At 38.3% G+C, this 12404-nt stretch overlaps 1 protein-coding gene across 2 annotated transcripts in view; it reads left to right on the forward strand.

The window, feature by feature from the left end:
- Positions 1–12404, forward strand: part of FGD6 (FYVE, RhoGEF and PH domain containing 6) — a 73136-nt gene that overhangs the window by 24604 nt on the left and 36128 nt on the right. For both annotated transcript variants that reach the window (XM_030959437.1, XM_030959439.1), the window contains exons 3-5: positions 4356–4503; positions 7215–7282; positions 7375–7405. In XM_030959437.1, coding sequence (XP_030815297.1) covers positions 4356–4503; positions 7215–7282; positions 7375–7405 — 247 coding nt within the window. The remainder of the gene's footprint in view (positions 1–4355; positions 4504–7214; positions 7283–7374; positions 7406–12404) is intronic.

The raw sequence follows: 12404 nt of genomic DNA on the forward strand, positions 1-12404 counted from the left end.
TTAATGTTGGAGCATTCCATGGCAGAGAATCTTTCTGAATGATCTCAGTCAACCTTAAAGTACTATTTGCTTTCTAAAGGAGTGGGAAATGGAGACTGAAATGTTAATTGTGACTTCAGGCTATAGTGCCCTATGGAGGGTCCAAATCAACAATGTCTGAATGTGAAGCCACAGGTGCATTTGAAGCTTCTATTATAAGACAATAAACTAGTCTGAATTAGTCTTGGTCATCTCTTGAAGACAATAAGTGGTTTTTATGCTGATTCTCAGTGGTAATAGTCTGATGGCAATTTTTAAGTTCTGACAGTTTATCTTGTATGTCTTGCTAGGAGCAGCATGTTTTATTTCATTAGTATTTTACTATTGCAATAGGAAAATACAGCACAACATAAATGCATCATCCCATAAGCCACTCATTCCAAGGCAAACTAATGATTCCTTCATTTTATGTGTGAAATAAAAAAGCCCCACATCTATATTTAGATTACTTGCTCATGAGATATGGCAAGATGTTCTTACTCAGTGCACAGCACAGTGAGTTGGCAGGGCTGGTGTTTCACATGACTGATAATGCAGAAGTTTCTATGGGTATTGCTGTGGGTAGGACAAAGAATCGTGATGAAGAGGGAACAAGATAGAGACAGTTCACAGTATCCCCAAAATACCTATCAGAAGAGCCACTTAAAATAGACCTTACTGCATGCTTGTGGTATTTTGGAAGAGGGAGATTAATATGTGCTAGAAAAGACTGTTTATTTAAAGATTTACTACTATTTCCAAAGGCAGTTAAAGTGCAAGGGATTTCACTTTATCCAGAGATAACTTTAAGAGAACCATACATACACTTATGTTATAGATGACTTCAGAGGTAAAAGTACAGACAAGAGTAATCAGTAAATACAGATCTGCTTTCTGTTTCACCAGAAAAGCCACAGCATTTGCCATGAAAGGTTAAGGTGTAATGTCTGAGGGGAACTGTGTGTTCTTCAGCACATGGCTGATAAACACAACACAGTAACTCTGTCCCCATTTTCTATGAAGAAGAGGACACAACTGCAGATATCACCACAAAGGTATCTACCCCTGGCTCCAGTATTGCATCCTATCCCTGGACTGATGGCTTGTTTGATTCTGGAAAATAGCTGAGTGTGAACTGACTCTTGATCATTAATCATCTAATCATCCAATGTGTTCTTTCTTTAAAAAGCAAAGAAAAGAAGGGGAAAAGTATTAAAAATGGCACTAAAAAAACCCTCAACAAGATGTATCATGTGGAAGAACCAGAGTGCTGTGAACTGAGCAAATACAGGATACAAATGGAGTAGATACTGTACATAAGATTTTATACATGGTTCTCTCAGCTGTCACAGCTTTCTTTACATGAATACTGTGGGCATAAGTACCACAAAGGCCAGAAAAGGATCTTCCTATAAATCACAATGTTTAAGCAGTAAGGAAAAAAATTTATACAGTGAGTGGCTGTCATTTGTGGACACTTACTATACACATCCTAATTATCCCTAGTTAATTATTTAAATTTTTAAGTTGGTTTGGTTTTGTTTTTGTTTTTTTTTACTGAAACTTCCTATTAAATAAGCTGATTAATCTTATGTTTAGAAAATGCTTCACACAGCACAAACCAGCTAGTTTGTTCTTCATCCTTCAGTGATGAGGGGATTGGATTTGTGCAAGTAAAACACAGCTTCATCTGGAAGTATTCTTGTTTCTGACTTCCAAAAGGATAGATTTTCTTAAACTTCTAAGTTTTGGCATAGCTGCCCTGACAAGTTTAAATGAAGAATGACAACAAAGTCTGGGAGTGGGCATCCAGTAGAATATGCTGAGGCAAAAGAACAGTGATGTCGCAGGTGTGAAGACAATGTTTTCTTGATGAGAAGGAATCTCAGTTAAAGGAAATTAAAATGGCAATTAAAACAAATATTAAGAGTAGGAAAAAGGGCAATTAAATGTCTGTTAACAAAACTAGACATTAATGAATAATGGACTAAAAAGTGTATTCCAGTGTGGTGAGAGATAAAGCACTTACTATATTTTGCAGTAGGGGAAAAAATACCCTTGGTCAGAGATAGATTCAGTGACAGATGTGGATGGTAAAGCTGAGTAATTTAGTAAAGGAAGGAACAGCAGTAATTTTTGTTGCAGGTTTTGACTAAAGCTGGGGCATATATCTACCTCATGTCATGCTACTGATGTAATAAAGATGTTTGTGTTTGTCATAATAAAAGAATATGAGATGGGATCTAGTACAATAAATATTCTCAGCTGACTGTGACTTATATAAATTAGACAAGGGGTTTTCTGAAATGCTGAGGTTAATGAATAACTGCAGAAATCTTAGTTTCCTGCTAGCATTCCAGGGAAAGCTCCAGTAAAAAGCTGCTTTTTTTTTGTCTTCCTGAAACTTCTGGAGGCGCTATGGGAGCTGTCCCTGGCATACACCATATGCTGTTGTCATCAGCACTCATGTCTCTGGTGGCTACCGTCTTCCTGCATGCAGCTGGTAATTTCCAAACCCAAATAAAGGGGTGTCTCTCTGCCCCCAGGGTGCTGCAGTATTGGCTCAGGACCTTGTTGAACTCAGTGATGACCTTACAGTCTCCTTCCTTCCCCCGCCCCATTTGGTTCTGGGAGACAGTAACTGCTTGGGAGTTTCCCAAGTCCTTCCTGTAGCTGTCATAATAGAACCAAGTTATTTTAATCTTCTCTGTGTCTTCATGGCTGACCAAGGTCTGTCCACAGGCCAGCTAATCTTTATCTCCAAATACATTTCTATTTGTGATCAGCGTTTTTGTGTTGGTTTGCTTGTTTTTAACTCTATCTTGAGCATTGTGTAATAAACACTTTGCTGTAGCAGAATTCCCTTCCTTGACCTGCTGGGCACTCTTGCTGAGGGAGCCCCCAGTCCCTCTGTCTACGTTGCTGACAAACCTGTTTACAGTGCCAGTCCCAAAGTCCCAGTACTGAACCCAAGCCCTGAGGAATACTTCTGCTTTTCAGATTGCTAGCAGACACCTTCTGTGGGATCCGTGGTGACAGATTTTCTTTCTGGTAGCTATCACAGATAGAGGTGGCAAGTCTGAATAGTTACCCTCCATCCTTGCTTTCCTCTGATTCAAAGCAAGCAGAAAAACAGTCCTAACTATACCTTGCCTCAGGAGGCAGAGGGCCAGGTGTATGGAGAAGTGTGTAGCCCTGGCAGCAGTTGTTGGCTGTATAAAATTAGATGTTGGTCAGCCCAGTGAGATCTCTGCTGGCTGCAGCAGCTTGTAGACAAGGGTTCCTGGATTTGCTTTTTGTTTTGCAGGATAGCTAATCAGTTTTGGCTCATGTCAAAGTAAATCTGTGGCATCCCAGCATCTTTTTGCAGACCTTGAACACAGATTATGTGATTTTTAGATAGTTTTAATGTAATTGAAAATTATTAAATATTTTTGAGGATTGAAAGTAGGAACCCAGAGATTTGGTGTGTTTCCATGTAACCTTCCAGAAATTTAAGGCTGTTTCCTCTAGTTTGTTTTCCTATCTATCTTTCCCTACCTCCTTTTATATTTTCTTCTAGAATTGCATTTCTTAAATCTCTACTGAAGTTGTCAAGGCTAGTTAGAGGAAGGAGATTGTGTGCCTGTCTCATGCAGTTCCTGTATTGCAAACATGGCTGAAGCTAATAAAAAGAGACCTCTACAATGATTGTACAGCAGCAGAACAAGATTGTTGTACAGCTTTGACAGCTCTCCAAAAGGTGTCTGGTTTTGGGGGATGGGTGTTCTTAATTGCAGAAGATTCTGGTTTCCTGATTTTAAGAAGAGTTGTTGGACAGAATGGTTATGATATTGCTGTCACTGATGCAGTTGTTTAGCATATGCATTGAGAAACAGGCCTGTATGTATACATGCATCTAGAATTTCACAAAGAAAGCTCCAGTGTGAGTACCATATCTGGAACAAGACCTGCTGCTGGGAGATAGAGGATAGCAAAATGGCTATGATCTCTTTATCCTGCACACAGTACAAATATTGCTCTATACGTGCATGTAGCAATAAGGGGATAGATTTATCAGACTTTGTTGTTAGGCAAAGTCTGATGGACATGAATAGTATAAATACTCCAAAGGTACTGTGGCTTTTCCTTGCTGTCAATGAACATAGTATCAATGCCAGCATATATAAAATGTTGCAGAGTTGTGAGTCCACTGTGGAAAAGCCTCCAACTGCTATAATCTTCAGACTACCCACTACTGTTTTCAGAGTGTCTGATACCAAGTAGATAATTTATTGTGGGGTGAAACAGAAAGCTCTTTACATAAATGAAGTACGATGTTTATATTTTAATACTAGGTCCTTAGAAGAACACCATGATCATCCCAATGTGGTAATGGGAGATCTTCAGTCAGATGAAGAAGATATCATGAACAGTTCTGATGAAGATGATGACACAAATTCTGATTCCAGTAAGGGGGAGACTGATCCTCAAGAAGATAAACAGGTATCTTTTTATCTTTATCTTCTGAAGGTATTCCTCGCTCTTGCAGTATTTCATTAGTTGTAACATGTTGGAATATTTTCAAATGTAAACCACCTGTTGCCTGTTGAGATCGAGGTCTGCACTTCTGTTACCTTCTGTTACCTTCTGTGAGTGCCAGCTTGGAGTGATTTTCCTTATTTTATTTTTATTTCTTCTTCAAATGAGGAGCAGGAGGACAGTGTTAACTACTCTGAATGAAATGAAGTTATGAGGGTCCTGTCCCTCCCTTTGGGGGTACCCATGTTCTTACTTCTCAGCCCTGGACGCCCTGAAACCAGCCTGCCCATAGACCAGTCCCTCTCCTCAGCACCAGTCCCAGCAGCTGTTTCCTTTGATAGTAGTTATATCTGCTTCCTTTCTTTAAAAATAATTTAAAACAAAAACAAAACAAAAACAAAGCCCCAACAAGAGAAACAGAAAAACCCAATGAAACTTTTTAGTGCTGGAAGAGAAAACTTGGCATGTTGGGCCTGAATGTTGTTAAACCAAATGAGAGGACTAAATTGGGAAAGGGAAAGAGTCTAGGGAAAAGCTTGTTCCTGTGAAACCAAACAAGACTTTACCTGTATGGAAGCTAACTTACCTTGCATGCCTCTACAAATGCCCTCAGCCTTTCACAAGGGAGTTTTACGGGAAAGTGTCCCCATTAGGAGGGTTCTCAGGCAGGTTTTATGGAGTAATTCAGCGCTTGCTGTGAGGCATCTGCTGCCGCTTGCTTCAGCTGCCTGCGGCACGTGCAGCCGGCAGCTGGGAATTAACAACCAACTTCTCACAGCGAGAGCAGCTGCAGAGGAGAATGAAGCAGTCTCTGCATCCCCCATCAACTGGGCTTGTTTCACTTTTCCTTACTGCAAGCATCTGGCTGGTTTGATGCTTTATATCTGTTAGGGGACTTACAGAGCCTCTTTCCAGTGTTGTGCCGGAGAGCCTTATTTGTATCCCTTTGGTTCCCCCATTAGAGATTCTCAGAGCCAGAGTATCTTTGTCTGAGCAAATGAAAAGTGGCCCTTTCAGCACCAGCTGGTATGTGAAAAGTCTTTCAAATGGGGTTGTGATATTTCATTTTGTAATTGTTTAGCGGTAGCATCTTGTTCTCAAAATACTAATTTTCATCTAATTTGCAACTGACACATTTACAGTGATGGCAGATACCTTGCTCTGCATAATTGCCTTACTTGTGAATTCAGTCTTGCAGGGAGTGTGTCAGCTGTGCTTTCTATATAAGCACGGTGGCCTGAGAATAGGTGTTACAATCTTGCCTGAATGTGATTGACTCACACTGGATAGATCTCAGTGTTCTTTGGAAATAAGTTTAATTTCATAAGAAAAATTCCAGATCTGTGTGCAGATGTCTGTAGTATATAAAATAAATAATGTATTTTGCACATATCTGGTGTTATACAGAATTATTTAATTTAGAAATTAATTTTAATTCAGTAATTAAACATGCTGTCATTTAAATTCCAATGAAAAAAATTAAAGTAGATTTTGATTTTTATTTTGAGTGCAACAATATCATTAAAACCAACCTATGAGTACTATCTCTTCCATGGTTTATTTTCCAGCACTTGAGACTAACTTACAGGTTTTGAGAAGAACTAAATCTTTAGAGAAATCTTGTAACATAAGTGCTTATGAACCAAAGTTTTGTGGATAAAATGCCACTGATACCTGATATTCTAAACAAACAGTTCAGTGCCCATATTGTACTACCACACTCAATACAGCCTTCCCAGGACTTCCATCTCACTTGAGTGTATCCTGTGGGTGTTTTAGGGCTCCTCATCCTCTCTTTCTTTGCAGCCCATTAAAATGAAAGCCTGAATGTGCAATAGACGTGCTGACAGCTGGCAGCAGAGAAGCATATGGCAAACCATGAGAGCTGTTTTGGAAAAAGGTGTTCCATCTGAGGGAAATCCTACGTGGAAGTTACACTGTGTAGCAGACACGTTTGCATCCCAGTGCCTGCCCCGTTTGCTTTGTTATACCTATTACCTCTGTCTGAGGTTGGACTGGGCCACTGGTTTTTTGGAAGCCAAATGTGCATGTGAGACCCAAAATCATCTCCACAATGTTTCAGGCAAATGACAAGGCTCACATATCTGCATCTTTGGAATGTTGCTCTGTATTCCAGCAGCTCCATTAGTAGATTGTCCAAAACTGGCTATTTTCTTCAATGTGATTTTTTTAATGTTTTTTTTTTCTCCTGCCGTCATGTTTTTCACTAAAGAAAATGTGTATGTCTTTTAAAATGTTCCTGAAACACATTTGAGATCGCTGCAAATATTACCATTGCTGTATTAGTGAGAAGCAAAGAATCAAGTAAGATAGAAATACTACCTGTAGTTTAGTAGTTTTGCTAAACCACTAATTGTTGTTTGCTAGAACTTCATTCATTACAGGCTTCAGTGCTTCCTGTAATAATTAAAAGAAAAGGCTGAAAGGCTGCTCCTAGCTAATACTGTTGTTTCCAGATACAAGCTAAACAGATTTTCTCACAGATCCTGAAAAACCAGAAGGTGTCAAAGCCAAGAGATTTCAAAGCAGTATGAAGTATTTTTCGTAGAAGTAACTATCAAATAGTTACATTGAATTTAAGGAACTAATAGCTGGAAATGATCTTTATGACAATTTTAGTAGGTGCATAGTGTAACGTGTAATTTTATTTGCAGGGTAAGGCAGCTGGAAAGAAAACAAAGGTTTACCACATTGCCAAGGAGATCATGAGCTCAGAGAAGGTGTAAGTGTCAATGCTATTCTTAATAACTACTCAATATATTTTAATTGGGCAATTAAAATGTAACTGTTTGCTTTTTCTTGCTTTTCTGATAGGTTTGTGGATGTGCTAAAGCTCTTACACATTGTAAGTACTCCCAAAAAAAAGCAGTTTCCTCTTCTATTTGTTTAATCTATTAAAGTTTTATGTTTAGGCTTTATGGTAGTGACTGTGCCTTTTTTCTGCTGCATCTACATAGTCAAAATATAAAAATTAATCTAATTAAGCTGTACTTTAATGTTTCATATTTTACATAATGGATGAATATTTTGGTGGTTCCTTCTGGATCTCCTTAATAATTTATGCAGTTTCCAACTGAATGTGGGTATTGAATACTGAAAATTTAATATATGTCAATTTATGTTAATAAGAATCATATTTATAAGCCAGCTTGTAATGGCTTATAAATATGTACATAACACCAAAAATAAAGATTTTGGTTAGAATAACTCCTTAAATAGTAGAGGGGAGCAGGAACAATTTATTTTAGAACTGGTACATTAAAATGGTACATTCTTGAAGTAATCCAATTAATAGCTAATGGCTCTAATGGTGCATCCATCACCATGACAGTGTATTTTTGTGAGGCTGCAGTTCCTTGGCAGACATTTACTTTCTGATAAAACCTGTGATTGTAGTACCTGGAATGTGCTGTACACAGCCAGGGTTAAGTATTTCATCTGTGTTTGTGCAGATCAGTCATCTGTAAAACATGCTGTGCTGAAGGTGATAATGGGAAATTAATGAAGAATTTTTCTTTCTCTCTCTCTATTTTGCGTGTTTTCTGTCAAGTTTGAAATTATATATATGTGTACCATTTTGTCACTCTGTTAAGTGCAAACATAGTGGTTTTTTTCCTTGGGCAATAGAAGTGGTTATATTGCAAACAGATGCATTGGTCTGTCTCAGTCCCTTGAGAAGCATGTTCTGTGAAACTGGGAACAAAGGCTCTTATAGATGGCTGTATACAGTCCTGTAATACAGGGATTTTTTTCAGGGAACAAAAAGCTCACCGCATCTTTTGCTGATTCCTCTTAGCTTTCCTCCTAGTAACTGTTTTTCTGATTCTGTTCAAGCTTGGTTTTTATGAGCTGGCTCAGTCAGTTGAAGCCAATATATAATTTATATTCAACATGGTTTCTAATACTGAACTTAATCTTAAATACTGACAAAAGGAAGAGAGTTGTCCTAGGCAAGTTTTAAGCTGTGTAATTTTAAATTGTCATATTTTTCAGACATTTGACTTATTTGTTAAAGGTATCTTTGCTTTTCAGTGTACCAGATTTTTAGGTAATATGTGCAGTACTGGAAGAAAGCCTGTTGGTAAGGAGGATGCAGGCAAGTAGAAGAACAGTGTGAAAAAGGGAAGAGTAGAGAGCTTAGGAAGTTTCTGGGATAAACTTAAAGCTGTCCCCACAGTGAAGATGTGCAGTGGTGTGGGATGTGTTTTGCTTTTCTTTTAATGGATAATTTGCAACTCTATTCATGACAGTCTACTAGTTTCTAGCTGCCAAATAAAAACTCTTAGAAATGTTTTTGTTGGCTAGCAATGACAATCAGCATGTATTCAGCCTGGTCTAACAGGGAGGATGCTAGGCTAGGAGTTTAGGAAATACTTTGTCCTTAACTTGTCCTTAGCTGCAGCAGGAACCTTGGTGGGTGTCTTTGTCAGAGAGGGCACTGGTTTTGAGGCTCTGTGTGTGTGCATTCTTCATTAAATAAGAACTGCCATAGGTGAGTAAGGTTGCAGACACGCAGTTTTTTGTTTCCACAGTGGGGTATGCCTGAGGATTTGTTTGTTTTTCACACATATGATTAAATCAGTTGATTTAATAATATATGGATAATATTTTAATGTTGATAAAATTATCCTTTTGATTTCATGTGCTCTGACCACTTTGGCTTGCTAACAGCCAGTCAAGCAACCTCTGACAAATTTCTGAATTAGAACTTAGATTCTCCCCAGACTGGGCTCTTTTACCCATAGTAAACATTTGGCTTATTGAGGGATGCTCCATTGCATCTTCTGAGCCATCCATTAGTGGTTTTCCACTTGAAATTTAGTGACTAATTCCATTAGCAATGATCTAAAATGAAAAATACTCTCTTCAGTATATTTTACCAATGTCAGCTAAATGCATCACATGGCACCAAGGAAAAGGACTGTTGATGTAAGGAAAAGCTTTTTAATTTGCTTCATCTTAGAGCCTTTGAAGTGGAATCTAAAGCAGTTGAGGAGGTAGGAATGTGATGCAAACTAGTTACAAGTACCACTGAAATTTTTTAGCATTTTTTTCTATGTTGACAAAGTCAAGTTAGGTGGAGCAACTCTTCCAAGATACCAGAGTGCCAGCCTATGTGGACCCTGTGGCACACTACAAGTACATCTGACTGCTTCTGTTGAAGACACACTGCAAAATTATAAACACTTGGTGATACTTCTGTAAATACTAAACAAGATGGTCATAACAGAGATAAGGGACTCGCATGGCTTTGCACACAGCACACAATCTCAAACAGACCCAGCAATTGGGGTTGCATGAGGATCTAATCAAACATTAGCTGTAATCTTGAATTTTCTATATTTCTGTTACTGTGTTAGTGCTCTTTTAGGGTGAGATTCCAGTAAAATGCTTTTAGAAAATTCTGGAAACAAAGGAGTTTAAATCAAACTAGCTCTTCTGTATGCACATTTTTGAGATGGTTCATGCATTGCCTCCTGAGAGTGAACCAGGGTTGACAATATGGGAGAAGTGCTATTTTTTGCTAAGGACGCTTGCAGAAAAAAGAAACAGTGAGCTGGGTGTAAAACACAAGTGACATAAGAGAAACAAGCTTATCACTTCTCTCTGAGTTGCTCTGTGCCTAAAAAACACCCAGTGTTCCTGGCAAAAGGAGTAAGGCAGGATTAGTGCCCTTTGTACTTCTTTATTGTGGGATTCTTTGGAGATGATTTGCTCTGCATGAGTGAGAGGACCTCCTCAGCAGCTTCCTGGTACTGTGAGGGTAAGCTGTCTGGCTATTTGTTGTCTTTTTTTTTTGGTACGTTTTTGTTCTGAATTTTATTCTTTTGCCAAAACCCTCCACTCTTTTTGTTTTTCCACTCTTTTTGATTCTGTTTCGTCCCTGCTGCTTTGGTATAAGCAGCAAGGCTTTCTGGTCCAGCAGAAGAACTTGGTTTTTTGAGATTACTCCTTACAGGAGTAAAAGCCTGTGGGCTTTTGCCTGAGTCTTTAAATCTGTGCTTCTGACTTAGACCCCTGTTCTATCCATATTTGGACTCTGAGACCAAGTAGGAGCTTGCCAGCAGGCACCTCTTAGCATTTCTGCAGCCACAAGATCAACTTCTTATTGCAGAAGGCAGATAAGAGGTCAAGCATAGTTTTCTATTGTGTGTCCTTCCAGAGACACGAGTGAAAAATTCTGGTTTAATGTTACAATTTTTCAGAAGAAAATGGCAAAATTCTGTATATAAAAATGGCATATAGTTTTATATACTGATAGATAGATAGATAGATAGATAGATAGATAGATAGATAGATAGATAGATAGATAGATAGATAGATATAAACTGATGTCTGTTGTAGCCAAGCATTATGAAAAATAATTCATGGTAGATTTGGAAAAAGAATGTAGTGGAAAATAAAATAGCTATGGCCTTTGGAACAAAGTTCTGACTTTGGGTCCTGGCTTACAACTGATGTACTGTTTGACCATGAAAAATTCTCTGAACATCCAACTCCTTTTCCTCCATCTGCAAAATTTCAATATTTGACCAGTCTGAGGTGAATATATTGATAAATGTTTGGTCTCTGAAGTACTTTAGAACTGCTAAGACACTTGACAACGAGTTGGAACTGTAGTCCTCTTACTAAGAAGACTAACAAAATAATTTTAGTTTAGAATGAAGTGTTGTTCTACTACCCAGCCCATTGCCTGAAATAGCATTCTGGGAATATGCCGCAGTCAAATCATTGTTTATTGTAAAAAAATCAAATCCATTGTTGTGTTAAGGGCTCATAGATTATTTTATTACCTGAGACAAAAGGTGTGGAATTGTGTGTCAGTTTTCCAAAAGTAATGGCATATGTTTGAAAAATATGATCCACACTGAGTCATAGTCTTGATTAACTATAGCTGCTGTAGTTTAACTTAGCAGTTTATGGCTAATAGTCTGACTCCAGCTAGGAGTGCCTATTTATATTTTAAATAGTCTATTTGTGAAAACTTCTGTAGCTGTATTGCTAAGCAGTCATGTTTACAGTTTGTCACATCTAGCAGCCTGGTTGTTGTGAAACTTCCTCCTCTTCCCTCCTGCTTCACCGTAGGATGTCTGTATGTGTGTGTATTCCTTGAAAAGCACCCAAGTGCAAACCTGCTTTTTTTCCTTAAATTAAACTGATCTTTGAGCTATCTGCAGGTGTATTTAGCTAGGAGAGTTGTTCTTCAGTGTTCTTTTTTTTTTTTTTTTTTGGCTGATGGTATGTTCTGGGAGAACAGATCTAAGATGAATATTGTTTGAAGCGTGAGGAATAGAATATGTGACTATGTAATACTTTCTCTTGTTAAATTGGCAAGAAGTTTTAATTTCACCCATTTGAAATTATTTTCATTCAACTGTTAGGTACCTAAGGTGCACTTGACCCAGTCAGCAGCTGAGCAAGGTTTTAGTCTGCTCAGTACCTCTTTTGATTTACAGCTAAAATTGTCCTTTGCTCCTTAGACTGACACAGGCAGATCACTGCTGGGAATCCTCTGATGGGAAGAACTGAGGGGTTGTGAGTCAGGGCCTTTGCAGAGGGGAAGTGCCTGGGCTGATTGCAGATGATTCAGAACAGGATCAGAATTATCAGATATCACAGCCTTTTTGTTGTTTAAGGAAGTTGGATTGAAGGAGTGGTGTGAGGAAATAAAAGCAGTGATGATGGTAACCTCCTCAAATATTGTTTAAAAACTCCACAGCTATAAGGGGAGTGTATACTAACAGGATAAATAGAATTTCCTACACATTTTCAAGTTGGAGGTGTTTTATCAGACAACAATTCAGCAACAGTATGTGTTTAGAAGCCTTTAATATGCTTAGACT

The sequence above is a fragment of the Camarhynchus parvulus genome, chromosome 1A (genome assembly GCF_901933205.1).
Source record: "Camarhynchus parvulus chromosome 1A, STF_HiC, whole genome shotgun sequence".
NCBI lineage: Eukaryota > Metazoa > Chordata > Aves > Passeriformes > Thraupidae > Camarhynchus > Camarhynchus parvulus.